Source organism: Glarea lozoyensis (assembly GCF_000409485.1).
Source record: "Glarea lozoyensis ATCC 20868 chromosome Unknown GLAREA9, whole genome shotgun sequence".
In the NCBI taxonomy this organism is placed as follows: Eukaryota; Fungi; Ascomycota; class Leotiomycetes; order Helotiales; family Helotiaceae; genus Glarea; species Glarea lozoyensis.
Genome location: NW_007361004.1, coordinates 1,399,949 through 1,426,940, shown reverse-complemented (window position 1 = coordinate 1,426,940; position 26,992 = coordinate 1,399,949). Strand labels below are relative to the sequence as shown.

The 26,992-nt window shown below is 47.2% G+C and overlaps 13 protein-coding genes across 13 annotated transcripts; 9 read left to right on the top strand and 4 right to left on the bottom strand.

Moving 5' to 3' along the window:
- Nucleotides 1-57: 57 nt before the first annotated feature.
- On the top strand, nt 58-704 carry GLAREA_08423 (UBC-like protein; the record flags this gene model as incomplete). The annotated part of the gene is made up of 3 exons (XM_008090468.1): nt 58-173; nt 223-555; nt 602-704. 3 exons carry the CDS (start codon nt 58-60, stop codon nt 702-704), a joined length of 552 nt encoding a protein of 183 aa, XP_008088659.1.
- Nucleotides 705-1,641: 937 nt separating this feature from the next.
- On the top strand, nt 1,642-3,241 carry GLAREA_08422 (Nucleotide-diphospho-sugar transferase; the record flags this gene model as incomplete). Its single annotated transcript, XM_008090467.1, has 2 exons — nt 1,642-3,114; nt 3,167-3,241. 2 exons carry the CDS (start codon nt 1,642-1,644, stop codon nt 3,239-3,241), a joined length of 1,548 nt encoding a protein of 515 aa, XP_008088658.1.
- An 844-nt stretch (nt 3,242-4,085) lies between these two features.
- Nucleotides 4,086-4,408, top strand: GLAREA_08421 (uncharacterized protein; the record flags this gene model as incomplete). Its single annotated transcript, XM_008090466.1, has 2 exons — nt 4,086-4,290; nt 4,335-4,408. 2 exons carry the CDS (start codon nt 4,086-4,088, stop codon nt 4,406-4,408), a joined length of 279 nt encoding a protein of 92 aa, XP_008088657.1.
- A 257-nt stretch (nt 4,409-4,665) lies between these two features.
- Nucleotides 4,666-5,976, top strand: GLAREA_08420 (uncharacterized protein; the record flags this gene model as incomplete). Its single annotated transcript, XM_008090465.1, has 1 exon — nt 4,666-5,976. One exon carries the CDS (start codon nt 4,666-4,668, stop codon nt 5,974-5,976), a length of 1,311 nt encoding a protein of 436 aa, XP_008088656.1.
- Nucleotides 5,977-6,988: 1,012 nt separating this feature from the next.
- Nucleotides 6,989-8,405, bottom strand: GLAREA_08419 (Acid protease; the record flags this gene model as incomplete). The annotated part of the gene is made up of 3 exons (XM_008090464.1): nt 6,989-7,718; nt 7,790-8,115; nt 8,172-8,405. The coding sequence occupies 3 exons, from the start codon at nt 8,403-8,405 to the stop codon at nt 6,989-6,991; spliced, it is 1,290 nt and encodes a 429-aa protein (XP_008088655.1).
- An 884-nt stretch (nt 8,406-9,289) lies between these two features.
- Nucleotides 9,290-10,440, bottom strand: GLAREA_08418 (uncharacterized protein; the record flags this gene model as incomplete). The annotated part of the gene is made up of 2 exons (XM_008090463.1): nt 9,290-10,047; nt 10,098-10,440. 2 exons carry the CDS (start codon nt 10,438-10,440, stop codon nt 9,290-9,292), a joined length of 1,101 nt encoding a protein of 366 aa, XP_008088654.1.
- A 1,144-nt stretch (nt 10,441-11,584) lies between these two features.
- GLAREA_08417 (uncharacterized protein) lies at nt 11,585-15,173 on the bottom strand (the record flags this gene model as incomplete). Its single annotated transcript, XM_008090462.1, has 6 exons — nt 11,585-11,821; nt 11,902-12,395; nt 12,525-12,807; nt 12,952-13,440; nt 13,555-14,370; nt 14,427-15,173. The coding sequence occupies 6 exons, from the start codon at nt 15,171-15,173 to the stop codon at nt 11,585-11,587; spliced, it is 3,066 nt and encodes a 1,021-aa protein (XP_008088653.1).
- A 1,027-nt stretch (nt 15,174-16,200) lies between these two features.
- Nucleotides 16,201-18,409, top strand: GLAREA_08416 (F-box; the record flags this gene model as incomplete). Its single annotated transcript, XM_008090461.1, has 3 exons — nt 16,201-16,243; nt 16,300-17,001; nt 17,214-18,409. The coding sequence occupies 3 exons, from the start codon at nt 16,201-16,203 to the stop codon at nt 18,407-18,409; spliced, it is 1,941 nt and encodes a 646-aa protein (XP_008088652.1).
- Nucleotides 18,410-19,327: 918 nt separating this feature from the next.
- Nucleotides 19,328-19,489, top strand: GLAREA_08415 (uncharacterized protein; the record flags this gene model as incomplete). Its single annotated transcript, XM_008090460.1, has 1 exon — nt 19,328-19,489. The coding sequence occupies one exon, from the start codon at nt 19,328-19,330 to the stop codon at nt 19,487-19,489; it is 162 nt and encodes a 53-aa protein (XP_008088651.1).
- A 493-nt stretch (nt 19,490-19,982) lies between these two features.
- GLAREA_08414 (uncharacterized protein) lies at nt 19,983-20,984 on the top strand (the record flags this gene model as incomplete). The annotated part of the gene is made up of 1 exon (XM_008090459.1): nt 19,983-20,984. The coding sequence occupies one exon, from the start codon at nt 19,983-19,985 to the stop codon at nt 20,982-20,984; it is 1,002 nt and encodes a 333-aa protein (XP_008088650.1).
- A 563-nt stretch (nt 20,985-21,547) lies between these two features.
- GLAREA_08413 (uncharacterized protein) lies at nt 21,548-22,743 on the top strand (the record flags this gene model as incomplete). The annotated part of the gene is made up of 3 exons (XM_008090458.1): nt 21,548-21,778; nt 21,873-22,056; nt 22,151-22,743. 3 exons carry the CDS (start codon nt 21,548-21,550, stop codon nt 22,741-22,743), a joined length of 1,008 nt encoding a protein of 335 aa, XP_008088649.1.
- Nucleotides 22,744-23,596: 853 nt separating this feature from the next.
- On the bottom strand, nt 23,597-24,776 carry GLAREA_08412 (NAD(P)-binding Rossmann-fold containing protein; the record flags this gene model as incomplete). Its single annotated transcript, XM_008090457.1, has 2 exons — nt 23,597-24,574; nt 24,744-24,776. The coding sequence occupies 2 exons, from the start codon at nt 24,774-24,776 to the stop codon at nt 23,597-23,599; spliced, it is 1,011 nt and encodes a 336-aa protein (XP_008088648.1).
- Nucleotides 24,777-25,594: 818 nt separating this feature from the next.
- GLAREA_08411 (Ubiquitin-like protein) lies at nt 25,595-26,952 on the top strand (the record flags this gene model as incomplete). The annotated part of the gene is made up of 2 exons (XM_008090456.1): nt 25,595-26,050; nt 26,101-26,952. 2 exons carry the CDS (start codon nt 25,595-25,597, stop codon nt 26,950-26,952), a joined length of 1,308 nt encoding a protein of 435 aa, XP_008088647.1.
- Nucleotides 26,953-26,992: the final 40 nt, after the last annotated feature.

The window sequence follows — 26,992 nt, the reverse complement described above, 5'->3', positions numbered from 1 at the left end:
CTTGGGCCATACAAAATCCTTGCAGCATCATTCAGCCACTCCTATCCTCTCTTCACCATGAACTACGATATGGAGGATACCCAAAACTCTGCACCAGGTAGCTTGCCATCTGCTCAAGCTTCAAAACTTGCAGCTCCTCGAAAGGGACCAGATGCACAAAGTACCACTAAACGGTAAGTTTACCGGATCCAGATCTAGATTTTGACACTAATATTGAACTAGCTTACAGACTGAGCTGATGCAACTCATGACCTCTTCTGCTCCTGGCATTTCAGCGTTTCCATCAGCGGATGGCAATCTCCTTTCTTGGACGGCTACGATAGAAGGGCCAGATGAGACCCCTTACGCAGATCTCACCTTCAAGCTCTCGTTTGCTTTCCCACCAAATTATCCATACGCACCACCCACGGTTCTTTTCAAGACACCCATATACCACCCAAATGTCGACTTTTCTGGGAGAATTTGTCTAGATATTCTCAAGGATAAATGGACTGCTGCGTATAATATCCAGACGGTTCTCTTAAGTTTGCAAAGTCTTCTCGGAGAACCAAACAAGTACGCTTAAATTGCTCTCCAAAGTTTTATCACTAACCATATCTAGTGCATCGCCCTTGAATGGAGAGGCAGCGGAATTATGGGACAAAGACCCCGAGGAGTTTAAGCGGAAGGTCCTTGGGCGACATCAAGATGTTGATGACGAGTAAATAAAAGGTACGCAAGAAATATGCCAAATCCCTAAAACTATCCCAAATTTACATGATGCTTTGCAACCAAAAGTATTTGCTACTTCAGAGCTTGGGAGACCAAGCAATGAGACCAACTTTCACCAATGCTTTCTGATAAAATTATCGATTGTGCCTCTGTCTATCTAGTTCTCTGCATTGTACTCGGTCTGACACAATTACTAGTTCTCTAGGTTTATCGATACCATTGGGTTTTCTGGCGTTCGTGATACGAGGAATGTGCATATACGATTGATGGCCATTCCGTCGTTTAGTGTCGAGACAAACTCGTCACACAGCATGCATGGAGCACAGCGGGGAGGAAGGAGTACTATGGGCATTGTAATATTTTAGTCCATCATTGCATAGGAGGCTGAGTTCGGCAATCTTGGATCACGGAATTCAGATGTTCTCCCAATTTATTCTTATGCAAACTGACTTGTGAATTCATCTCTTGGTCTGGACGGGGTGTCAAGATCTGTAATTGACATTTTGTCTTGCAGGAAAGGTATTGAACCGGAATGAGTGCAGGCTGACATGATGTGAACACTCATTTACTAATTCGGCTCTTGTGATTTTCAAGCGAGGTTATTTTGATGTCCAGAAAAGTAGCCCGTCGGCGTCTAGAAAGACCATGTTATCCCAAAACGATACTCGGTCACAACAGGGAAACCGAAGCGCAATCTCATACAGTGAAAAAATGCGTTCTCTTGCGTAAATAGGGAGGTGGCTCATCTCGTCGTATAGTTGCCCCAGACTGCCTGGGTGAGCGAGTGCCACACGTTGGCGGGGCAGATCTATTTTAAGCACAACGCAGCTACAAAAGCTATTGCCCCGCGAACACAACAACAACATTTACCAACATTTCTCAATTAAACTCTACTATTTTCTCAAAGTTTTCCTGAACAAGCTCGACGTTATGGACGCCATCAAAGAGGCTCTCAGTAAAGCTGGTATTGGAAATGCCGCAACCGCACCAGCTGCACCACGAGAACCATCCGCAGATGAGCTCAAGGAGCTGAAGGACAAATACGAAAAGGCAAATCAAGAACAGGTATTCGCTTTCTACGAAGACCTCAGTTCCGCAGAGAAAGGAACTTTGTTTGAGCAGCTTAGCGGTTTTGACCCAGAACATATCAACAAAATCACCGATAAAGCTCTCAATCCTCCAAAGAATGAAGACGCAGACAAAGAGTCCGGATTAGAGCCGTTACCGGAAAGCGCAACAGCTAGCATTCTCGATTCGAAGCCCGAAGATATTGAAAAGTGGTACCAATCTGGGTTAGAGTTGATCGCAGAGAATAAAGTTGGTGTGGTGCTTATGGCTGGAGGTCAAGGAACGAGGCTGGGTAGTTCTGACCCGAAGGGCTGTTTCGACATCGGTCTGCCATCGTCAAAATCCCTGTTTAAGATCCAGGCTCAGCGGATACGAAAGGTGCAAAGCATAGCAACCCACAAAGCAGGCAAGAAGGACGGTGAGAAGGCAGTCGTACCGTGGTATGTCATGACCAGTGGACCAACCAGAGGACCCACCGAGAAGTACTTTGAGGAAAACAAATATTTTGGTTTAGAAAAAGAGAATGTGATTATTTTCGAGCAAGGAGTGTTGCCTTGCATATCGAATGATGGAAAGATCTTGTTAGAGAGTAAGGGCAAGGTAGCGGTGGCTCCTGATGGAAATGGTGGCATCTACCAGGCACTTATTACATCCAACGTCATTGCAGACATGAGAAAGAGAGGGATTCAGCACATCCACGCATACTGCGTCGACAACTGTTTAGTAAAGGTCGCGGACCCAGTCTTTATCGGATTCGCAGCGTCCAAGGATGTTGATATTGCTACCAAGGTCGTTCGAAAGCGAAATGCTACCGAATCTGTCGGCCTGATTTTGTTGAAGAACGGCAAGCCGGACGTTGTTGAATACTCGGAGATTGACAAAGAGACTGCAGAGGCGAAGGATGCTAAGCAACCAGATGTCCTGAAGTTCAGAGCCGCGAACATCGTCAATCACTACTATTCCTTCAGATTTCTAGAGTCAATTCCAGACTGGGCTGACAAGCTTCCTCATCACGTCGCCAGAAAGAAGATTCCTTATGTTGATACCGAAAAGGGTAACACAGTCAAGCCAGATAAGCCAAACGGAATCAAACTTGAGCAATTCGTCTTTGATGTCTTCCCAATGTTGGAGCTCAATAAGTTCGCATGCATGGAAGTCAAACGTGAGGATGAGTTCTCTCCTCTCAAGAATGCTAAGGGAACTGGCGAGGATGATCCAGATACCAGTAAGAGGGATATTATGAACCAAGGACAGCGATGGGTAGAGGCTGTTGGTGCTACAGTTGTCAGCACAGGTAAAGGAGAAGGTGTTGAAGTCTCCCCATTGTACAGCTACGTAAGTTCAGATCATCTGCCCAATTAAGACGTTTGTACTAATACTAGTTTAGGGTGGAGAAGGCCTGAAGGACTTGAAGGGGGAAACTATCACGGCACCTGCGGTTCTTGAAATTATGTCGGATTAGATGAAGCTAAATATTGAACGATTGTTATGAACCTTACCTAGACCATGAATGACGACAGGCAAAAGCGTTGATTTTGAGCACATTCGGTCTAGAATATCTACTCACAATTGTTGCCAGTGATCTGATACATTCGACCAGTCTAGCCGTTGGTTAGAGATATGATAAGTTGGTACTGAGGAACGATACTTCCTTCATCGTCTGATATCAACGAAATGCTTCAACTACCGACACACTATTTCGAAGAAGTTCTTCGTTAACGTTCAAGTGACTTGTCCAGAACTATAGCAAGCCTTGGCTTACCATCACTCTGTTATCTTCTCAAGGTATCACTTCCACATATCCTAGCTACATACATATATCCTGCGTCAAACTAACTACTGAAATACTAACTGTTGACTAAAAATCCACGTGCCTTTTCTACCACAATTCTAAGCCTCAGTATCAACCTAATTCCTCCCCATGATCATCCTAACCACAAACCGCAATCATCTAGAACTTCCAATCTGCCCCGCGATCCGGTGGCCATGCCCCTCCTCAGCCCTCCGTCGGTCCTCTAGCGTCACATGATCAACCTCGGCACTTGATCCGAATGTATTTTCATTGGCTTAGTAACGAATCTCACTTCCCTTTTGCAACTTCGAATTTAAGCACTGCCATGAGATCGCCTAACGCCGTCGAGATTAATGTTGGCGGCCTGAGAGAAGACCCTGCATCAGGGCACTCTCGGTTTCGTCGACGAGGAAGGTGACACGAGAAGTTAAATCGGACAGTTTTCCCCGCCGCTCCCATTCGCTCAAGCGTAAGGTATCGATCGGTCACCGTATTCCAAATCCCCTGGGTGATGATGGCTGCTCGTTTGTCCGCTGGCACCTCAGTTCGCACAGGTCAGATTTATGATGACATCGCCAACGCCAAGAACAAACAGCAAAGGCGCAGTCATTGGCGCAGCAAATACAATTCCACGATTGGTCCGACGCCACGAATTACAGGAGCAGAGGTGCAAACGGCGCCGGCAGAAAAGGCTGATCATGCCTTTGCTTGTCGCAAGTGTATGATGCTGACGGTCAAACTGGCGGTTTTCTTACCTTCGTAGCTTGTTTCTACGGTTCTACCGCGGAACCGGGGGGTCTTGGGATGGGACGGATGTTTGGAGAGGCACTCTGTTAGGCGTGGACGAGATCGTCTGAAGCTTTCTTCGTCGATGCCAAGCCAAATCGCCATCTTGATATAACTAGAGACGTGCGCCTTCGGGATTTCCTACACTTGAAACATAATCCCACCACAATTTGCATTTCTTTGTTGAACAATCACCTATTTCAGCAGTCGATTTTCTGGGAGTCATCGTACACCCACAGTTTTGCATTCGATCAAAAGCTACTTGGATTTACTTTGCGCATCACATCACATATAGATCTTCTTTCATCATGAAGTTCGCAAATACGTTAGCGGCGCTGTTCCTCATTTCGCAGGCGTCGGCGCTCGCGCATCCACAACCGATTCCTGATGATTTAGTCCTCGAACGCGATCAGTTCGACGAGCGCACATTTGAGGAATTCATCGACGAGGAGGCACATGAGCTGTACAAGCGTAAAGGAGGAGGAGGTGGCGGCGGTAAAGGTGGTGGAAGTTCGTCGTCCGGGTCCAGCGGAGGTTCCAGCTCGGGCAGTTCAGGCAGTTCTGGAAGTAGTTCTGGAAGCAGAGGTGGCTCTGGTTCAACGTACGTATCTTCACTTTCTGAAAGAAGTGGATATGGTTCCGAGGAGAGTTGTCGTGGAGTGGCGGTTGGAGTTGGAAGTAGTACTTCGTCGCGAACGTCATATGGTTCATCAGAGGGCGCTGGGGCAGCAGGCACTGATGAGAGTATGACGGGCGCTGCAATCGGCGCGCCTAGGTTCGCACCGCACGAGAAGGAGACCAATGGACTGGTGGCGAGAATATTAGTTCCATTCTCTTTATTGTTCAGCAGTGCTTCGATGATTTCGGGTTCAAAAGGCAGTGGTAGTAAATCTGGAACCAATACTAACACAAAATCTAGTTCCACTGGCAGAGGTTCATCAAGTTCCAACGCTGGAGGCACCACAAAAACAGGATCTGGACCCGCGCGAAGTTTCGGTGGTGGTAGATTTTACGGCGGTGGAGCAGCCGCACCATATACCGCAGGTCAAAGATCACCTGGGTCAAAGATCCTCCCTCTCGCAGTGGGAGTCGGAGTCGGTGGAGCTCTTGGAGTAGCTGCCATCGCGGCCTACCCAGGACACTGGCCTTATGGATTCTACAACTACCCGTACGCACATCCATATGGATTCTACAACCGCACAGGACGCAGAAACCGGACAGCGACATCTACCTCCTCATCCGCAACAGCCACCCCAACAGTAGTAGGCCGCTCATTCCAACTTTACCAACGACAAGAAGAGGGAGCGCAAGAATCGAAACCAGTCCAATGTCTTTGCGACCCATACTTGGTCTGTGGATGTGATGACCCAGGAGACAACACGTTCCTTGATAGCTTGATCGGTGACGGCACTTACGCCAACTTGAACCAGAGCGTCGTAACAGTCGCAGACATCAACGGCACCTCAACCATCATCCTCAACGGCACTCTTCCAAACGGCACCACCGCCAGCGGAGGAACCGAAGACGCCATCACCTCCACCTCAGCAGCCACCCTCCTCAGCTCCTCAGGCTACCTCATCATGGTCGCCCTCGTAGGCTGCACCGCCTTCATGATCTAATCCCCATCAATCCCAACTATTTAATACACCTTCCATATTTGTATTACTATCACAACCGGCCCAGCTCCTCTCAGGAGCTCAAGACCTATTGTTGCACATATTCTAATATGAAATTTTCACTTCTGGCGTTGGTGGTGAGCGTTTTTCTAGGACACAAAGACTCTGGCTTTCTATTATGAAAGGTGTCCCTGGGAAAGATTGAAATAAAAACGAAATTATGCCTACGCCTTTTTAGAAAGCAATTTGTTGGATGGGGGTTGATGAGAGGATGTCAGAAATACCCGAGAGGAAGGAGAATTCAGAGGAATAAATATCTATTACCATTTCACATATTTTGCTGTTGATTCCTGTGGCGTGATTTGACTTCGTTATCAATATTAATGTTACTAGAGAGTATAAGTACTCGTAATCCGTTGCCCGTAGATCTAGTAGACCATCTAACTGTTGTTTCAAGCTTTCCTCGCAAAGGCAGATTCGGATGGGAAATCAGGTAGCAATTTCTGTGTGGACAAGGGCGATGCTGGATGATAGAAAAGCGAGTGTATGATGACAAGTGCCCATTCAGTTTTAATCAGATAGTGGATGCGTTGCCCGTAAGTGCCACTGTGCAATACAATTCTAAACGGCGATAAGTAACTGCAAATCATAGTGAAATACAGGATATGTTATCATTGTAATTGAGGAAGAAAATAACATAGCATTAAACAGATCGAATACATATTGGATTTGACTGTCATTTATATTGTCCACCGCACGCCACATGACTTCCCTACTTTGCCCAAAGAGCGACTTCATAGCGGTATCACTACCTTCAAGCTCTAGGAACTCACTAGCGAATCTCGACCCAAAAACATCCATAGGTAAAAGGACTTCATTCACAATCTGACTAGCCTTCGCGTCTATACAGAAAAGACAAGTCCCCAATCCCATCTACCCCCCCCTTACAGACCAACATTTACAAAACATGTTGCCCAGCGGACCAAACCCTTTCACCCTCCATCAGGTATTTCACTCAATAAAACTCCCTCCCGCCAACCCTCACCTCATTCCTTTCCAAATCAAACACCACAACCGTACTTTTAAAAAACGGATCCCCAAGTATAAACGGCGCTTCCATGCCCCCATTTGCAACCGTCGCATAGCACGTGCCGCCCTGCTGCATAATCATATCGGTCGGATTAACATAGAAAACCTGTCCGCCGATCTGGACACCGAAGATCGGCGGGGTGGCGCGACAATTCACGACGTAGATGCCGCCGCTGGGGGAGATGGCCGGTGGGGTGTACGCGGCGGCGATGTTGGCGGCGAGGGGTTGCGGGAGGATGTTGAGGGTTGTGCCGGAGTCGACGATGTGGATGAGGCGGCGGGTGTCGTTTGTTAGGGTGGTAGGGTCGGGCATTGTGGAGGTGTTTTTGGAGGATGGGGGGCCGTAGAGGAAGGCTTCGGGGTAGAGGGCGTAGAATTCGTATTTTGAGGGGATTGCTGCGGAGGGTTCGTCTTCGTTTAGGAAGTTGGTTCGCGCGATGGGTGTGCGAGCGTAAGTTAGACTTTGGAATTCTGAAGGGATGCCGCCGAGTGCGAGGACGCCGGCTGGTTCGTTGTTGGCACCGCGGTTGATGGCGAGACTGAAGACGGGATTTATGGAGCCTTGTTTGTACATTGTCGTTAGGAGCGGGTCGTAGGGGAGTTGGTTTTTGCGATGCTGGTCTTTTGATGGATCCGTTCCATTGTAAGCGGAGGTACTGAAAGATCAATTAGAATACTCGCCTTCAAGGAAATGGCTATGTGCGCCAAAGTAACAGACTAGACTCACATAGAAGGATAAGAAAAACCTAAAAGTCCCGAAGTCACAGAATCACCCTGCCAGAAAGCTCTCTCCACAACCGCAATCTCTTGGCTTGGAACATTGATCCCACCTAGGGTGACACTATCGTACCCCATATCTCCCGTAGCTTCAGTTCCATCTCCGTATTGAATCCGGAAATTTTGACCTTGGATTTTCTTAAACGTCTGGCGATCATAAAGAGGTCCAAATTTGCAGAACGCTTGACTGACTTCAATGCCAAAGTAAGTACATTGCAATGTCTTTGACGCAACCCAAGTATCAGAAGATCCAGTGTCAACAATCATGTCATATGTCTAGATTCCTTGGTCAGTACCTAATGCAAATCCAACATAAAAAGAGCCAAACATACTTCTTGACCAAGAGATACTTTAGTACTGAACGAAACACCACCGCCAACACGCGTAAGATTTGCAATCCCAGGGAGCTGGCTGATTTTGCTACCTGGCGCAACAGATCTTCTCATGAGCGGAAACACATGTTCGGTTGTTGGAATAGAATTTCGAGATTCGATAGCTCGAGCCTGAACACCTAGAAATAGATAGCCAAGCTCAAAGAGCAGCATGAGTGACGCCGACGTCAACATTGTAACGATTGTGGAAGTTCCTATATGATATGGAATTGGTAACGAGTGTAGGTGTTAGGATGGGATGGGTGCCCTCAGGTGGAGAGGGAAGACGAGAAAGGAAACTGGAAGTGGGAACGAAGAGAGGCCTTACAAGAGAGGGGATGAAGTGGTTGTAGGTAACAATGTCACAGAAACGACGTTATGCTGTGATGCATTCGACAAATGCCGTGACGAGTATTCGCGTTGAGGAAGGCACACCAATGTGAAATACAAAGTGGGAAGGTGCAGTTTGTGTAAACTGCCTAGATACGGTCCTAAGAAAATGGAGAAGATCTACGAAATAGACCCGAGACCTAGAAAGTGTGAAGACAGGGTAATAACTAATACTGTACGAGGGTGTTGAGAAGTGATGATAAATCAGATGCGAAGACGGGCCTCAATTACATGGAAATGCTCTTTCCAAGGACTCCTCTTTGCTGGACTTATCGAGCAGATTAGCATGAGTATGTAATTTGCCATTTTCGAAGCAGGCCAGTACGGGGCAAATGTAATCAGAAAAGTCCATCCGCCAGGCTTTCCGTCCGAAGACATGGTGGCTGAGTTCCTGAACGAAAGCTTCGGCTGGGCGAGTTCGACTGAATAAAAAGCCAATAATTCAACGGTAAAGACGTGACCACCTAGATATTTATTATGCCAGTATCTCTGCCGATAAGACTCTTACAACATGCTCTCTCACGGGATTTCGATAACATATGGTGCGGGATCGAATAAATGAGCCTCTCATTAGGAGGCGATACTATGCTCGAAGGCTCCCGGAGACAGCCTCAGCCCCGTGAACCCCAATGACAAAACCCCAAGACACCGCCGAATGAAGAAACAATGCAAAGCAATGCAGCCAGTCTCTAGTTACGATCCAACCTTCTTCTCAAATTCCGTGTACGCCTCATAAGCTTCTTATACTTGTGCTTCTTCATCTTCAATTTCCTCTGCCTCTTCACACTAATGGCGTACATTCCGTTTTCTTCCTCGGCGGCCTGTTGCATCCAGTAACGTTCCTGGCGTATTCGCATGCGTTGCAAGAACGACCCATCCGCGGGTGGGTATGGCTGTTCCGCAATCAAGGGCCCACTATGCGTTATATATGTGACATCCCCATTTTCATCGGTTGATTCATTGATTGTAAGCGTAGTAGTATATGTTCGAAGCTGAGACTCTTTGCCTTGCTCTGCAGCTTCAGCTCCGGCTGCCAAAGAATCTACCGTGTTCATAGGTACTGGCGCTGGAGGCGGATTAAACGCCATGTATTTGCCTGACAAAATATGCCGAGGAAACATCATGCTAGGTCTTTCTGGTACCGAGTCGAGATGTTGTGTTTCAGAGTTCTGGTTAGTGTGGGCGAGTATCGCACTTCGGAGCTCGTCCACGTCTTCATTGTCTTGATCCTCCTGGGTGTTCACCTTAAGATTCTTCATTTTACCTGTCACAGCATCTATGTTGTTGATAGTACGCGACAGTGTTACCATAACATCCGTTGGCTTGGATTTCCTTGTCGTGCGTGGTGTGAAGATGGCTGCAAACGCATCATTTGTTATTGGTACAGGAAAGCTATTTGTGAGGGAGATGGGGCGGTGGAGCGAGAAGAAATCGGAAGCCGATATGTCTACCAAAACGTTAGCAGAAGGCCACTAGACTCAACAGTGAGCAACATACGAAGGGGAGCTATGTGCTGTGTACTGGGCACACTAGGAAGGTTTTGTATGATCTCATCCTCTGCCGAATCAGAAACCCCAACCTTAGTCTTTTTTCTGCTCGCCCTTGAGCCTTTCTTGTTCCCTTCTGCCCGCGCCTGTGAGGGGGCCGCATGCACGCCCTGAGTTACTCGCTTGGAGCCGTCTGCCGGACTTGAGGGTTTTGAGGAGGAGTATCGTCTCTGGTGGGATCGGTATGAAAGCGCTTGCGCTGCTGTCGCTCGGCCTACCGACGTGGCAAGCGATGACGAGACTGGTATCGATGGAGCTGTAGAAGCAACCCTCCTAACAGATGACGAGAACATGTCTCGTCCGTGGAGTAAAGAGAGCGTATGTTAGCAGAGGATTGGGTTGTGGGATGCTTGGTGTTGCGAGCTCGAAAGCGGAACATCTCTTTAACCTCTGACCCACTTCATCCTAATCACGTGTAGGCTGATCAGCCTCATCAATTTGCATCCTAGGGACTGGCCTAACTTGCTCATATGACAACTTTCCCAGTACCAACCTAGCTAGGTAGATAACGATGAATAGTTTGGGTTCATCATTGTTATTCACGATGAAGGGGGCTTCACTCCAGAGCAATATTCAAGCAGGTGGCGCTTACTCCCGTCTTGCCTTCTCGAGTCACTGCATGATGCAGTGCGAGAAACAATAGACTTGTGAACGAGAAGCTAAGGGACTTGGACTAGAAATTTAACAGATTATAGACACTGTACTGTACGTATTTGAAATCTAGGCTACATATGGCTAATTATGCCACATTACTTGCAGTAGATTCTGGCAATTCTTTGAAACGCATGAACTTTTCATCAGCTATGATCAACCAGCTCCGTTTTTATCGTACAAAGCAAGACCTACATCCCTCAATTATCTTTCCACTCATTTCCAAACTTGGATTTTAATCACATCAGAAGATTTACAAGTCCGAAATTTAAATCTCCAGCATCCTTCTCCAAAATCTCGTTCCCCTCAAAACAATGGGTATTTTGAAACATACGTATATCACCCCATAGCGTTGGGATGAATAACGACAAACCATGCTACGAGAAAAGCAACCAGAGCCAACAATGCGGATAGGCCCCAGGTATAGGCTAGAATAAAGGCTACCCGCTTATGGCCTTTACAGAAAGTCAAACACTGACCGCGGGTCCACCAGCTGACTAGTCCATCTAATGCTCCAATTGTGTAGAGTATTAGGAAGGGCGGAAATAGGAAGCAGAAAAACAGGACGAATGCAGAGAATCTTCTCGTATGCTTGGCGAGAACGGTCTGGTTTGAAGCATCGCGAGAGAATATCGTCAGCCGTGGAGCCTCAAATAGATGTATTTGGGAGCTCAGATGTCTCATAGATTGTCTCAGATTCGTGGGATTGTAGGAATCAGAGCCGATCCACCCGTCAGCCTTTGCAGCATCGCGGATGTTCTTCATCTCATCTTCGCTGTAGAGCTGCTACCAACTTTTGCTTCTCGGTGGTGCAAGTGGGGAACGATAGACGAAATCGTTACCGAATGGCTCATTTGGATCTCTCGTTATTTGAGCAGTAGGCGTTGTCGGCCGTCGATCAGCTAGCAGAGACAATGGGCGAAGGACGTTGGTTGGCTGGTCCTTGACAGTGCCAGTGCGTAATGGCGCCCTGGTCTTTCTATCTTGTTGATATAAACCACTCGTGCCCTTGCCTTTTGATTTCTAGAGGAGTTCTTAGCATTTGTGAGGTTCACAAGTGGAGGTCATAGATCGACTAATAATTTTCATCAAGAAAGACCTACCGAAACCGTACGCAATCCAAAATAAAATGCTCCCGGTGGCCTTTTGGTGATTGGATTGCGACTTTTCTTCTTTTCAACTGCAACTTTTCCGCCAAACGTTTGCATCTCGACAAATCCGTCTTCTCTACTTTCATTTCTCCATCGCATAATGGCCGAGCCACTTTTCGAGGAAGAACGGTCTAGTTGGTGGACGGCGCCGTCATGTGGAATAGCATTACGAAAGGCAGCAGTTCTTGGAACTTCTTCTGTCATTGTAACTGGACCAGGGTCACGAAAATCGTTCATCCATTCGGTATCAGTTTCTGAGTTATTGTCTCGCCCATCTTCATTTCCACGCGATGGTGGGAAGCGAGGATGGCGTCGCTTTTTAGCACTTGGAGATACCAAAGGAGCGGGGGATTTGAAAGGATTATCGTGAATTCTCGAAAGAGGTGGAGGTGTCTGGTAAAATGGGTTCGGAGGCGGTCGAGTTCTGGTGGAGTCTGATAAATAGCCTGCTTTAAGGTCAGTATGGGCGCGAAGCTGAAACATATTTGGAATTGGAGGAATATCGGCAAAAAAGAAGAGCGGATGGGTGAAAGTCTACAGGGCCACGGCTGTGGGTTTACTGTGGATATACTGACCATTTACTTTGTGCTCTCCGAACACTGGGAGGAGCACAGGAATGTGAACTTTTTTGAGATCCCTTTGCCTGTAGCCACCAAAGTATTGATTGTTACCAGGGTGGTGAGTGACTCTATCAAATGAGTTGAACGAATCCAGCTCTCGAACAGAAGCCTCGTCTGAAAGATTCGCAATACTACTTCCAGCTCGACCTATCGTCCCACCCAAGAAGTCGTTCGCGAGTGGTCTTCCGATTGCGCTCTCTCCAACCGTTTCCCAATCGTTAGGGTCATCCGAGGTAAGCTATTGAAAAGAAGTTAGTTTAGATCAGATTTATACAGCACAGCTCTCAAGTGTCAACAAGAACAACCTAGTATCAGCACCGCAAGAACTTCGAGATACGAAGGCAATAATTATATTATCTACAATACATCAACTCCTGCTTACCTGTCTACGTCCGAACGGGGTGACGAGATCTCCAGGTGGCGAGTCTGGGGGCGAGTCTGGAAGCGATACAAGTGGTAGATGAGTAATGGGAACTCGGACTACTGTTTGCTGCTGAGTCGAAATAAATCTCGAGGGCAATGAATGTTTATCATAGAATGATTGTGTTGAAGCCGCTTGCTGACCTGTAACATCTCTTGAATCATCAGTCATGGACGAGGGATTAATTTCAATGTTTCGTCTCAGGAGAGACTTTATAGCACGGTATGTCGACGTTTCGCTAGGTGGGTCTTCGTGACGATCCTGAGGAGCTTCTGACATGCTGCCGATACTGAAATTACTATATCCACTTGCTCGCCTGAGCGCTCTACTGACTTCTTTCTCTAACGGCAGTCTATTATGGTCCTTGGTAGCATGTGAGGGTTGGGGTGGCGAGGGAGAACTTTCTGCAGGAGACACTACTACTTGGGGGCCGCTAACAGCATTAAACTCCTAATCAATTCTTCGTTAGCATTGAAACCATAGCGGACCTCTGGTCGACATCCAAAGCAAAAAAAGCAAATGGGATCCAGCTACAGTCATGACTAAGGAGCAGGAGCTTCTAACCTTTTGATGAATAAATGGGTTGTTTGCCGCGAGTCTAGGCGGTACTGGAGGTATGACCCGCAGCTCTTTGGCTGCATCAAGAAGAACCCCAGTATCTCCATACGACGAAGAATGGCTAATAGCTTGAGAGCTGCTTGGTGCGAGATTCTGGACACCTAGATATCGATTTGGAGGTCTTTGTGGCAATGAAAAATTTGGTGGTGCTTTGCTAGGTGTGTTGATTCGGGAATGGGTCTTCGACTTGGTAATTGGGGGACTTGATGGAAAACCATGAATTGAGGCTCGTCGATTTATCTTGTCCCTCGACTCAGACCGAAGCGATTCCTCCTCGTCTATCAAACTATCGGTGTCTTCACCACTCAGGTAATGTGCGTATATGTTTCCAACTGTACTTCCGTCCCGTACGGGAGAGTTGTCGTTCCGAACGAAATGATGATATCCATAGCCATCAGGGCCAATGTATCGACCCAGCCCGTGTGGCAAGGTGTCTGATGGAGGGCCACCAAGACCTGAGTGATAATTCGAGGACTCATTTGACTCCACAGTTGGTCTCAAATCCCGGGAATCCATAAATCTTCGATAAAGATCCGAATCAGAAGCCGATCTCGATGACCTGACAGATAAAAGTGTACTCGAGGATTTCAAGATCTCTCCTCTGTTGCTCAACTCTTCCGGAATGTTGTCTGCACTGCCTCTGTGCCAGCGAGGGGCTGTCTTTGGAACAGAGTAGTCATTTCCCGATGCGGATCCTGTTATAGATGCGATTGCATTCTTCAACGTGCAAAAGGTGGACTTCGAGCTTAAATCTCTTGAAGACTATTAAATCGTCAGATTGGAGTATCTTATTTTGACAGATCATTGATTCGACTCACATTCTGCGCAGCGGACGAGGCACCGCTACTAGAGAGTTTACCTAAAAAAGAAGCTCGCCTCGATCGTCGTTTGGGTTCAGGAAGGATCTCATTGTCCGAGGTTCGACTACGTCGCAAGCCGGAAACTGCAGCCGGACGCGGAAGCACTGGCAGCAAATTAGTCGAGGAGTCGTCGAATGCCGATAGGTCATTGAGCGGAATTGAACTATCGTCCTCATTGTGGGCAGGAGCGTTTTGCGAGAGACCTTGATAGCGAGACTTCGCGGAGCCTGTTATGGAAATATGGGCAGTATGCAAATCGGCAAAGACGGCGCGAGGTTTTTTACCCGCTGTCGGCGGTCGCTCTGCTTCTTGAAATAGCGATTGGCAGCTGGAATGAGTCGACAACATTGCTATTTTCTTTGTTACTTCTCGCTCAACGCGTAGGATGTTGTTTTGTTGGGCTGCAGGCTTGGGCCATTCCATTTTCGCTCCGTCCTGGTCATTCTGAGCGTTCGCGTTCGAGATCTTGTCGCCCTCTCCGTGAAAAGAGAATGGATCTAGTATTGTACCCATGAGGGAAGCCCTAAACCCTCCTTCTGAATGAAATGTGGTCTGCGAAAGAGCGGACCGAGATCTACGATGTGATTGTGAAGTATCGTGACGCACACGTCGCGAGAAAAGGTTGACAGGTGCGGCTTTTAGCAAAATTGGAGAATAGCGACTGGTATTTTGGTTCCATCGGAGTTTACAGGGTCTGGAGTCCATCAGTTGTTTGTTGATAGTGAAGACGTGACGGTTCCAGGTTGTGATTCTTCGCGTAATTTCAATATAGCAACACGAAGTGAAGGTGAAGGGGAGCAAGTATTTGGTGAGGTATGTAGATATCCATCTGCCAGTGTTCAAATTCTGATCTTCGTATTAGTCTAATGCTGATTTAGAGAATGAGGCTGAAAATGTTTATGCTTGACGTGAATGAAATTGACATTTTCAAGGAACCATCAGGTAGGGAGGCTCCTACATGGATTAGCAAAACAAAATGAATTGTACACGTCGATCTCATGATTAATTTACATGCCATAACTGCAGTACTATAGAAGCTCAACGCAATACTTGATCTTTAATTCTTTATTGTGGAGAATGTCAGAGATAGTAATTGATGCAGACTTGAGTAATATAGCTTTTGACTTCGCCGTAGCATCATCTACCTACCTTTTATTACATATATGATCTCAACAGAAGATACCAAACTAGAATAGATGAGCGGAAGAGCACTTTCATTCCGTGGATGTGGAGTGCAGATTCGACTACTATGAGGATTAGAATCTAACTATTTTAAGATGGGAGTACATGAAATTCCTTACTTAAAACACCAACGTAGGCATACCGTATACGTCATTTTTGCCGTACTCAATAGCCTTTCAGTAGAAATATTTTAAGTACCGTCCGGTATTTTAATGTACAACAATCTACCAAGAAAAAACATCTGGAATCTTGACCTCATAAGAATGCGAATATGAAGGCTGTGGGCGGCTCCATGATTTAGCTCACCCTATCTCATCAGCCCTATTAGTCTCATTACTAACTGAAATGATCCCACGAATTATACTATGAGATATTGCTGCATATCAACAATTTTACATCTTCCTCAATCAGATGTCGTTAGGTTTGCGGCGCACCAAAGATATATAAGTGGGGCGGCCCGAGCTTTGGAAACCTCGGCTCCGAACCCGTTTGTTCCAGCAATCAGCATCATCTCGTACATCGTACTTCTACAGAGCATCTTCTGTTCGAAATGGAAAACTTACCCGCTGAGATCATTCTCTATTGTTGCAAATGTAAGAGTCCCGCCCGTCTGGCGTAATACTGAATAACTAATTCGCTCTGATTAAAGTTCTAGAGCCGCATGAAATCGTTACACTTCAGCACGTCTGCAGGAAGTTTCTCCTTATCGCCCGCGACGACGCGTTATGGCGTCAGCAATGCTTCGAAAAATCATCATTTGTTGAACGTCTACGCCGAAGAAGAGAAATTCTTGCCGATGATTCCTTTCAGGAGCCTCGCTTTCAGAACCTTGCCCGAGCGTTGGCAAGTGGAAATGGTTTGGACTCTGGAGATTCGAGGCTGACTGAGCCACGTCAAGTGGCCCGAGATTTAAAGGAACAATCAAACGAGAGAATCCGTATATTGGCAAATTGGGACCCTAGTTATCCTGACGAGAAAGTTCGCTGGTACGATGAGTTTATAGCTAGGCATGCGCCCATCACCACAAATTGGCTTCAGCAGCCTCGCAATCTCGAGAGTTCGCAACGTGAACATCTTGAAATCAGAGGCATGGGGCTCTATACAGAGCCAGGGGACTCAGAATCCAGTCTGGTGGTTTCGCCATTGGACGATGGGAGTGTATGTCTCTGGAGCCTTGTAGATCCGAGGGGTCGAAAAGGAAGCATCATCGCCAGAAGCAGACCGGGAATCCTTTTCTCGTCCGAAATTTCTCAGAAACAAACTCAAGCTCCGAAATTGATAACACCAGGCGTTACCGAATGCGTAAGCGTTGACAGCATTCGAAAAATAGCATATATCGCTGTTCAAAATGGTAAGTGGAACTTCTTTCCATCTCAACATTAGCCATGCATATTCCACGATTACAGTTGTTTGTGCTGGACTTAAGATTGGTGTTCCTGTCCTAAGGATTATTGAGGAATGGCCCTAACAGAGTACCATTTGTGTACTCCGTGCGGAGCTGACACATCCATCGCTGCAATTTGAAATTGGCATTCCACATGATCCACCAGCTAACGACCTCAGATCTGGTTGAGGTTGATCTCCAGACACTGTCATCCGTTGGTCGCGAGACATTCCCTTTTGCAATAACCGCTTTATCAGAGGCAAAGTATCCTGTCCCGCTAACAGTCGGCACTAATCTTGCACTTTATCTTCATGACCCTCGCACAAGGACATCATCAGGCCATCTAGCAAGCGACAACGATCGTCTCGATTCATATGCTGCAACATTTCCTTCTACTAAAAGTACAAAGTCGTCAAGTTTCCGGAATCTCCTTAATCCAGAACCGAGTCCTGTTTATGCACATCTTTCCGAAACAGGTCCTTTGAGTATTTTACATTTACCTAGTTCAGGCAATGAGTGGGATGGAAACGGTGAGATATATGTTGCCGGGCGGTTTTCAAGCATACTTAATTATGATCGGAGATACTTTCCCAAGTTAAGAGGCACCATCCACTCTGGAGCAAGGCTCTGTAGCATGACATCCTTGCCTTATCCATTTGCCTCTATGGAGAAGGATCTAGCTCGTCGAGGGGAACTATCAATCGAGCAACTCTGGGAGGCCAAGACAAGACCCGGCAAAACCTTGATTGCATGTGGCGAGTATAACAGCAAAGGCTCACTTGAGATGTACGGGTTATCGCCCATCCCACATTTGACGACTGTATCTTCCGACGTCAAGGCAGGCGGCCTCCAAAACTCCGTGATGAAAAATCGGCAGACATCTTCGAGCTCCAAGCTTTTGTCAGTCTCCAATCATGGGACTCGAATTGTGATATCAGATGGAAGTGGTAATCTAAAGTGGCTCGAGAGAGATGGTTTCACCGAAGCACGGAAGTGGAATATTGCACACGATTCCGTGGAAGCTCCCCAAGGTATATTCGGCACCGTTGGCGATTCCTACATGAATTCTGGCTCCGGAGATATTGTTATTAAAATGTCTAACACATTACAAAGTGGACAGAGCGACAGGCCGGTTAACGAGGATAATTTGCTTCTGTGGACTGGTGAGAAAATTGGGCTGCTGAATTTCTCTAGCAAACCAGGATTCAATTCGGAAAGCTTCGAAGAGAAGGCACCTCGGACACAGGAAGAGGCCCGAATCGAGCGTGAGGAACAGACATACTCTCAAACAATGCGGCAGGCATTGGAGAAGAATGCTGATGAGGTGAGGTTCATGAGAGGGCTAGGCCTCGGAATTAGGGGAAGCCAATCTTGAGCACGAAAGACAGGTGCGCTCTCATGCTCCTCACTATATCCCAGCGGCTGAGCCGTGCCGTGCGCAACCCATTCTTGAACTGCCAAGTTATTTGCAGCTAGCTATAGAAACCGATGAGGAGATGGCCTCGGATTTCGAAGTCATGTCGGATACAGATTCTGGCAAGCAATATTTTCAAGGTAGGCGTCCCTGCGAACAGGATCGCCCTAGAAGAAGGTCGTCAGTCGTTTGTTCATTCGGCTGATGATGCTGAGAGATGGGGCAGCAACCGTTAGCCTGTTGCAGTCGAAGCAATATTGCATACTGGGCACTCTCTGTTTGCCTGAATGTGATGGGCGTGGTGCTTTCTCTTCCTTTCGAGTATTGTGATAAGTGGTTGTTGGTAATACACCACCTTCACCAGGGACACCAGCCGGGTCCGGAGCCCCTGAGGTGAGCAAGTGGGGGAAAAGTTAAACGTTTTCCGGCAAGATCACCAGCTTATATATACAAACCATATTTCCACACATACTGCAGCCTCGAAACGGGATCACGTTACGGACATATCAATGTCAATTGATCCTATCGTCTGCCAACAAGTGGAACCAGGGTGGGCGCACGAAGAAGAGCATCGTGTCGTCCGAAGAATTGAAGACGTCAAGTTGTGATGCATAGGAGAATCTATGCCAATCAGAAAAAGCGAGGCGGACTGCAGCACCAAAACCGAGCGACACCACCAAAATAAAGTTCCCGTTAGCGAATTTGCCTCCTTTGCCTCACACCGCTTCGTCCAAGTACGCTCGCTTACGCCACTGCTGTAACGCGGCAGCGGTATGGCCCGGGTTGTTGTGGTGCACACACTTCTCGGTTCATTTCCAGTTCAGACCAAATTTTAATCCATCTCCCTGTCCTGGTGCTCATAGACGCCGGCACCACGACATGACCGGCACTCGATTGTTTGACAGTTCCTTACCCGTTGGGAACAGGTCTGTCGTGGTCAGAGAGCACTACACACTTGAACGCTGCAATGGCTGCTTTGACTCTGATGTACACCGCTGGGGTCAATTCGAGCATTCAGCCCGTGGTGGACAACTCCTTTGACAAGAAGTCAGGAGGCAGGGTCCAGAAAATGTAGGTCAGCCTCGTTGTGACAAGGACCCGCAGGCGATTCTAACAACAGAGCCCGCATGTTATTGCAGAAGCCCTCTCCAGTCTTGTCTTTGAATCCTACACAAATCAATTTATCAATGTGCAGAGCGTCTATCTGGCCAGTTCCAGAACCCTGCGGTTGTTCGTTTGACAGCCTCACTTTTCTCCACTCTGCACATGGGTAACTGGTCTTGAGTATCTGTCTATCAAAGAAAATCACCGACTCCCGAAGTATCTGTTTTTCGCTTCTAACCATCCCTATCAACTCCTTCTTGCCCTATGTCTTTATGTTCTTATTCCGTGTTTGCGATTAATGCAGGTAGCAATTTGCCTACGCACCTTTACCTATATCTATTTATGTTATCATCTGTACACAAGACCGTTTTGTATAGCAAACCACCAAGTCTTGCTTAGTACTACTCCTTGGAACTACAGAAAAAACGAAATGCATTACCAGCGGCGGCCTGTTATTCCACAGCCCTCCTCCTTTTCAAGTCACTCCGCATTCTCGAGCCAACTGTACTCGCCGTCACCGTATCATCCGTCGGCACACCTCGTCAACTCCAATGGCCCAACGACAAATTCGATGCCGAAGGAGCAAGTCGGAGGTATCACTATGGAGCGGACGAGGTCCGGGAATTCCATATACTCTGATACTCCTATCGAGAACCAGTACTTCAATGAATCGCTTGATACTGATGAAAGAGCTGCTTCGAGAGTTGCGGAACACTTCAAGGCTCGTAAGCACAGAAGAGGCAAACATGAGGATATCCTCCGCAAAATCATCAAGCTTGAAGATCCCAAGGACGTGGGGGAAATCGACGACAAGTCGCTTTCGAGTATTGTCACTACATGCGATACGATATTCTTCGGCGGCGCTCTTGCCGGGCGGGTTCAGTGGGAATGGTCTTCGCAGGAACGGTATCATTCCGAACTGATAGGAACGACCGCTTTGAGGAAATGTAGCGATAGAGAGGGTTACGAAACTTTGATTATTCTCTCGGAACCAATCTTAACGTCCTCACTGTACGATCGACGCCTACTGCTCTCTGCTTTCATCCACGAACTCATACATTGCTACCTATTTATACGTTGTGGCTTCAAGGCTAGAAATGAAGGTGGCCACACCCGAGGCTGGCACGACATTGCTTATATTATCAACAAATGTATCAACAAATGGGTTGGAGGGGACTACCTCAGTCTTTGCAATATGAAAGCAAACCTCACACACTTCCACAACTCAAGATACCGTCCAGCCGCGGCTCCCAGGACCCATGCCTATAGGCATGACCTGGATCATAACCATGATGGTTGCAGTCACAGTCCTGCTCCTCCTGAGTTGTACGGAGAGGTGACAATGCCATTCTTGGGTACGTTTGAGACGTCGGTGTCGGATCGGTCGTACTATGGCTGGCCGGCCCCATACGGCGAATCTCAGTTCTTTTAACGACTTTTTTCTCTACTCTACGTGTTTAGCAGAGTGTGGATATGTCACATTAGGTATTTCTGGCGTCTGGGCCGGTGTTGTAGTGGTTTATGTTTGGACAAAGGATGTCTCTGGCGGCTATTTTGCGCCGCATGCAAAACTCTTTGGAGTCAAAAGGAGTTGTAAATTTTGGTGCATTTCAAGGACATGGAAAGCGTGGAGTTTAAGCGTTGGAGGGCTAGTGATAAATAGATGGAAATATTGACTCTCTTACCTAGTAGGTCTTCTAATTTCCATGTGATGGCTCGGCGGCTCTGGTAATGTCTAAGCTTCATAAAAAGATAGAAGACCAGTTCGCTCTTTCCTCGAGCATCGATGTCGTTGATCGAGCAAGTCTCCTACCCAGGTACTCACTATGCTCTGTTGCCTTTGCGTTTCCCTCCTCTCCCATCTTTTTCTTCATGATTCTTCTGTACACGACATAAGTTCTTTTCTCTTTATTTGCAGATTCGCATTTTTGGAAAAGCATTCCTTGTTTACTGTAGAATTAAACACATCTCTTGTTTGTACATCAAAATTACCAAATGTCGCAGTATCGGGGAAGATCACCAAATAGATTGGAACAGTGGAATGTCGGTCAAGCTGCCGCACAATTGTCCTTTCATCCTTCGATATGGGATCCGATCATTTTGTTTCAACGTCCAGGGTTTGATGGCGGTCCTCGAGATGCTGGTTTTGAGATCATCAAGTTTCTTAGAAGGCTGGCGACCAAGAGAGACTACAAGATTATGACCAAGAGAGTTAAGAACATTACGGTCAGTTTGAATTTGTGCATCTCTTTATTGTCGACGTCAAGAGTTGGAGAAATGGAAGGGTTGGATACATCGAGACTTACTAACACATGTGTAGTGGCGATGGGCTCTTGATGGGTTTACGCTGGAAGAGCAAAGGAAACTTCCCGAGAATCTATGCGCGGTGGATTTGACACCGGATGGATATAAACCTCGTTCACCGCGTGGAGCGAAGGCACCATCCTTGGAAAAGTCGTTGATGGATATTTATGAAGGGAAATCCAGACGATTTGTTGACATGAGTACGTACTATGAATATATCGCTTCGTGCCACGTTATACATACATCCTTGTTGTCAGTGTTTTCAAGACGAGCGAAGCTAATCGTTATAATCAGGAATGTATGGCAAACACTATGTCAAGCCCCATCAGTGGCGTTACGTCCTCAACTTCGACAACCGAACACTGACTATTTCGGCGCCTCTGAACATCGAAGATAACGTCTCACTTGTATTCCCATTTGCATATTTGGTAGAAGATGGCAAGAACTACATGAAACAGACACAAACATACCTCAGTGGTCACCCTACCAGTGGAGAAGCCAAAGTTCTGAAAGCATTACAGTCAAGAAAGATACTCGAAATCAAAATCAGCAGGGAAGAGAGTTTGGACCGCAGGCCAAGAAGTCGTCAAATCTCTACTCCGCCAGCAAATACACACGAGTCTGCAAACACCCAGGTACAAGTGACCCCATCACCAGAGACCAGATTTGATGAAAACATAACCCCTCCAGCTGAAGTCCACCACGTTGGAATCGTCACACCGCCCACCACTGATGAGCGGGCGAGTGTGGTATACATGCAGCCAGCAAAAAGTGCGCCGCAAAGTCAAATGGACTGGCAAGCCAAACGAAGTCAAATCAAGCGAATCATGGGTGATGAGGTCTACGAAATATTCATGGCTAATCTGCCAGCAAGCAGACCCAGATAAGAATACTGAGAAGAACAATTTCAAGTCTTATGTAAGACGCGCTCTGATTCTAGTGGCCGCTTTCTGGCTTGCACGTACCTTGAGGAAAGGTTGACGTAAGGTAAATTGGATTCATGAGGTAGAGGAGTAATTGTTTGGGGCGTAGTCATTCCTGGTCTTTGGGCAAAGAGCTTTCTTTTTAGTTTCTATTGATGATTGCAAGCAGGCCTTGTACATAGGATAGAAATACGATACTATATCGTTATGCAATCTTGTCTGTCAGTGTAGTAATCTACCGACCATGACAGAAACAAGTCTTTGAATATTTATAACACTGGCATAGTACGGATAGTAGAGTGCTGCAATGACTCGAAATTTAATGAAACTGCTCATCTTGTGGAAGTTGATTTTGTGACTGAGAAATACCTCGCTTCTTATCCAGGGGCGAAGGAGGAGATAAGCGAGCTCCTGTCGGTATGCTCTTCTAATGAACAGCACAATTTGCTGAATCAAATCATAGAGGTCACCAAATAATTAGAAATGTCAGGATTTGAATGCAGTCTTTCAATTTCCAAAAGATCATTTTAGAATTTAAATGCATGAGACCTAAGTTGCGTCCTGTGGCATATTGTGAATTCCATGTTACACGCTTAATAACCTTAAAACCTTTGACAGAGGCCATAGTTAGGATTCAGTAGTCCCGTTCTCTTTCCCAGCTTAGCACGACGGCAGAGGAATTAAGAATTGTATCATCTGTTGGTTAATCGATCTATGTTTCTGTATTAAAAACAAGCATTTTAAGGAAACGGTAGAGAAATAATTTGTATTTGATGACCTTTTGGATATATTCAACCTAAATCTCCGCTTTCTACATCTACAACTTACTCTCCTTCTCCTGGGGAACCTTGACAACCACCTTTCCCCACGTCCCTCTACTCCCTAGACTTTGCAACGCTTCTCCTACGCTCTCCAACCCGACAAACTCTTTATCCGTAAATACCGTGCCCCGGAACTTCTTCTCGGCGATAAGTTTGAATATGCCGTCCCAGACCGGCTGGATCGTTTCTGGCTCGTTCGTGGCATATGCTCCCCAGTGTAATCCTACGATACTGATGTTTTTAAGGAGAACCTTGTTGAGGGCGAGCTTTTCAATGTTGCCGGCTGCGAAGCCGATGACTAGGAGTCGTCCGTTCCAGCGGATACATTTTGTGCTTAGGTCGATGAGACCTACAGGGTCGAAAACTATATCTACACCCCTGCCCTTTGGGGTGAGTTTCTTGACTTGTTGCGGCCAGTCTTTCTCGTTGTAATTGATGCCATGATCCGCACCGAATGACTTGGCAACCTCTAATTTATGAGCCGTTCCAGCCGTAGCTATTACAGTAGCCCCGAATGCTTTCGCGATTTGTACTGCAGCTAAGCCTACACCTCCAGCCGCTGCGTGGACTAGTACCACATCGCCCTCCTTCACTCCCGCTCTAGTCACCAAAGCTCCGTAGCTCGTAGGCGCCGTAACGAATAAGCCTGCCGCCTCGAAAAAGCTCCATCCATCTGGTACAGGATATAACGCTGGTTCTGGCGCGCAGACTTTAGTAGCGTATCCTCCTTGTGAAGCACCGAATACCCGGTCTCCTACTTTGTACTTGGGGGATTTGAGAGCTGAAGGGACGGAGAGAATTGTGCCTGCGAATTCGGAGCCGGAGACCCATGGTAGTGGGGGTTGATGCTGGTATTTCCCGCGGATTTGGAGGAGGTCGAAAAAGTTGGTTGCGGAGGCGTGGATGGCGATTAGGTATTGACTTGAGGAGGGTACGGGGTCTGGGAGGTTCGTGACTGTTAGGTCTTGAGGACCCTGGCGATAGCGTTAGCATATTGAGAACTGGAAAGAGAACATTGAGCATATGAAAGGTTATCTTGAAGTGTCTGATAAATCATTGGGAATAATTTGTCAAGAAACTACGAGATTGTATTGCTGTTGTGATAGTAACATAAGTCCAAAGATGCCTGGGAATTATGCTTACTTTGACGTACTCCTTGATCTGAATTCCACGCATCGTGAACCGTGTTCTGGGCGATGAAGGAATTGATTGTAGGTATTTCCCGCACCTGATGAGAATTGCTGGTAAGAATATTATGAAGTCACTTAGACAACGAATACAAGTAATTCTGGAGAGCTTCAAGCTCGAGGTCAATCGTTAATCGCGGGGAGCCGAGGCTCCACGATCCGAGCCGAGACATCAAGGGTCCAGAAGCAATCACGTGCCACAAAAGTGCCCCTCGCTGTTTGCCAGATCAAGACGAGAGTGAGATTCAAGGCAGAATAATGCAATCAATAATGACAGTTTCGTATCGTTAGCGGCAATAAGCTATAGAATCGTTCAATCAAACAAGTGATTAGAAAACACGTTCTCGTAGCAAAAGTGGAGTTGGTCAAAGGTACTAGCAAGATTTCTGAGAAAGTCATAGATGGAGATGGAAGACGCTCACTGAGTGTAAATTCAGCCATGCACTTCTGAATCACTACGTTTTTGAAGAGGATCTTTTCTTTTCTTGTTTACATCTTCGATTGTTAGTATCCAGTTTACGAGTTTCTATCTCACATCAAAAATACTACAATAAGTTGAAGGTCTCCTTCCATTCCAGTTCCAGCCCACAAGAATCTGAAGTTGACCCTTGCAACCCCAACCGACAAGGGTCACTCGCTGTTGACGTATCGCGATCGCCGCCTCAACTTCGACATTATCCAGCCCAGCAGTGCCACCAGATCGCAAACAGATCAACGCTGAACCTCATTCTCTACAACTCTTCCTCTCCTTTCTGTTTCGTATACCCATTCCACACAGTAATCGGCGACAGAATCAAATCTCCGATTATGGCTTCAGAAGATACGACGGCGACGGAGACCGAACCGCAACTCTCCTTCAAGGTCAAGACGTCGAGCGATGGAAACCACAGCATTACTATGTCTGCGGCCGCCTCAGTGCTAGATCTGAAGAACAAACTTTCCGGCGATGATTACGAGAAGGTGCCTGCTGAGCGACAGCGGCTCATCTACTCAGGGCGGGTAATGAAGAACGAAGATCCATTGAGTAAATACAATATTAAGACAGGCAATACAATACATATGGTCAAGAGCGCCGCAAGTAATCCTGCACAAACACCTAGTTCAGGCGCTGCTGCGACTGGAGGTGTCCCTCGAGCTGCTGCTGGTGTACCAACGAACATGGCAGCGGGTACGGCGAACAACCCACTTGCCGGTTTGACAGGTGCTCGATACGCCGGACATATGGCTCTACCCGGTGCAGAGATGTTCGGCGCAGATGGTGGTGTAAGTGATATCAATATCACGTTTGATTACAGTATGCTAACAGGAACCAGATGGGAGCACCTCCTAATGAAGACCAAATGGCACAGATGCTAGACGATCCTAACGTCCAACAAAGCCTTAACGAGGCTCTGAACAACCCCGCCATGATCGATATGATGATACAGTCTGTTCCAGGTCTTCGTGATAACCCACAAGCTCGACAAATGTTAGAATCGCCGGAATTCAGACAGATGATGACAAACCCAGAAACGCTACGACAAGCAGCGAGAATGCAGAGGGTGATGCAAGGCGGAGGTATGGGTGGGGCAGCTGGTGGTTTTCCAGCTCCTGGAGTGACAGACACAACACCAGGCGCAAATAATGCCGGAACGAACGCTACCCCAAATTCACAACCACCAAATCCCTTTGCTATGTTCGGTGCTCCCGGTGCTGGAGCTGGAGCTGCTGGTGGAAACCCATTTGCTGCTCTCATGGGCGGCGGTGGAGCTTTCGGTCGTACCCCGGCGCAGACACCACCTGCGCCTGGCTCAGCGGGGGGACAGGGCACTCCTTCTGCTGAAGGCGGAGCGGCTCCAAATCCATTTGGTAGCATGTTTGGAGGCGGAGGTGCAGGTGGTAACCCGTTTGCCGGTATGCCACCACCAACACCAGAACAGATGCAACAAGCTCTGCAGATGATGGGTATGGGAGGTGCTGGAGGACCTGGTGGAAACTTATTCGGAAACCTTGGAGGAGCCGCGAGTCCGCCACCTCCAGCGGATACTAGACCACCTGAGGAGCAATACGCAGATCAACTGCGACAGTTGAACGATATGGGATTTTTCGATTTCGACCGAAACGTAGCGGCATTGAGACGGAGTGGTGGAAGTGTGCAAGGTGCGATCGAGCAACTCCTCTCATAAGCGCAATTTCTATCTTAGAGTACGGCTGGACTCTTGTCGA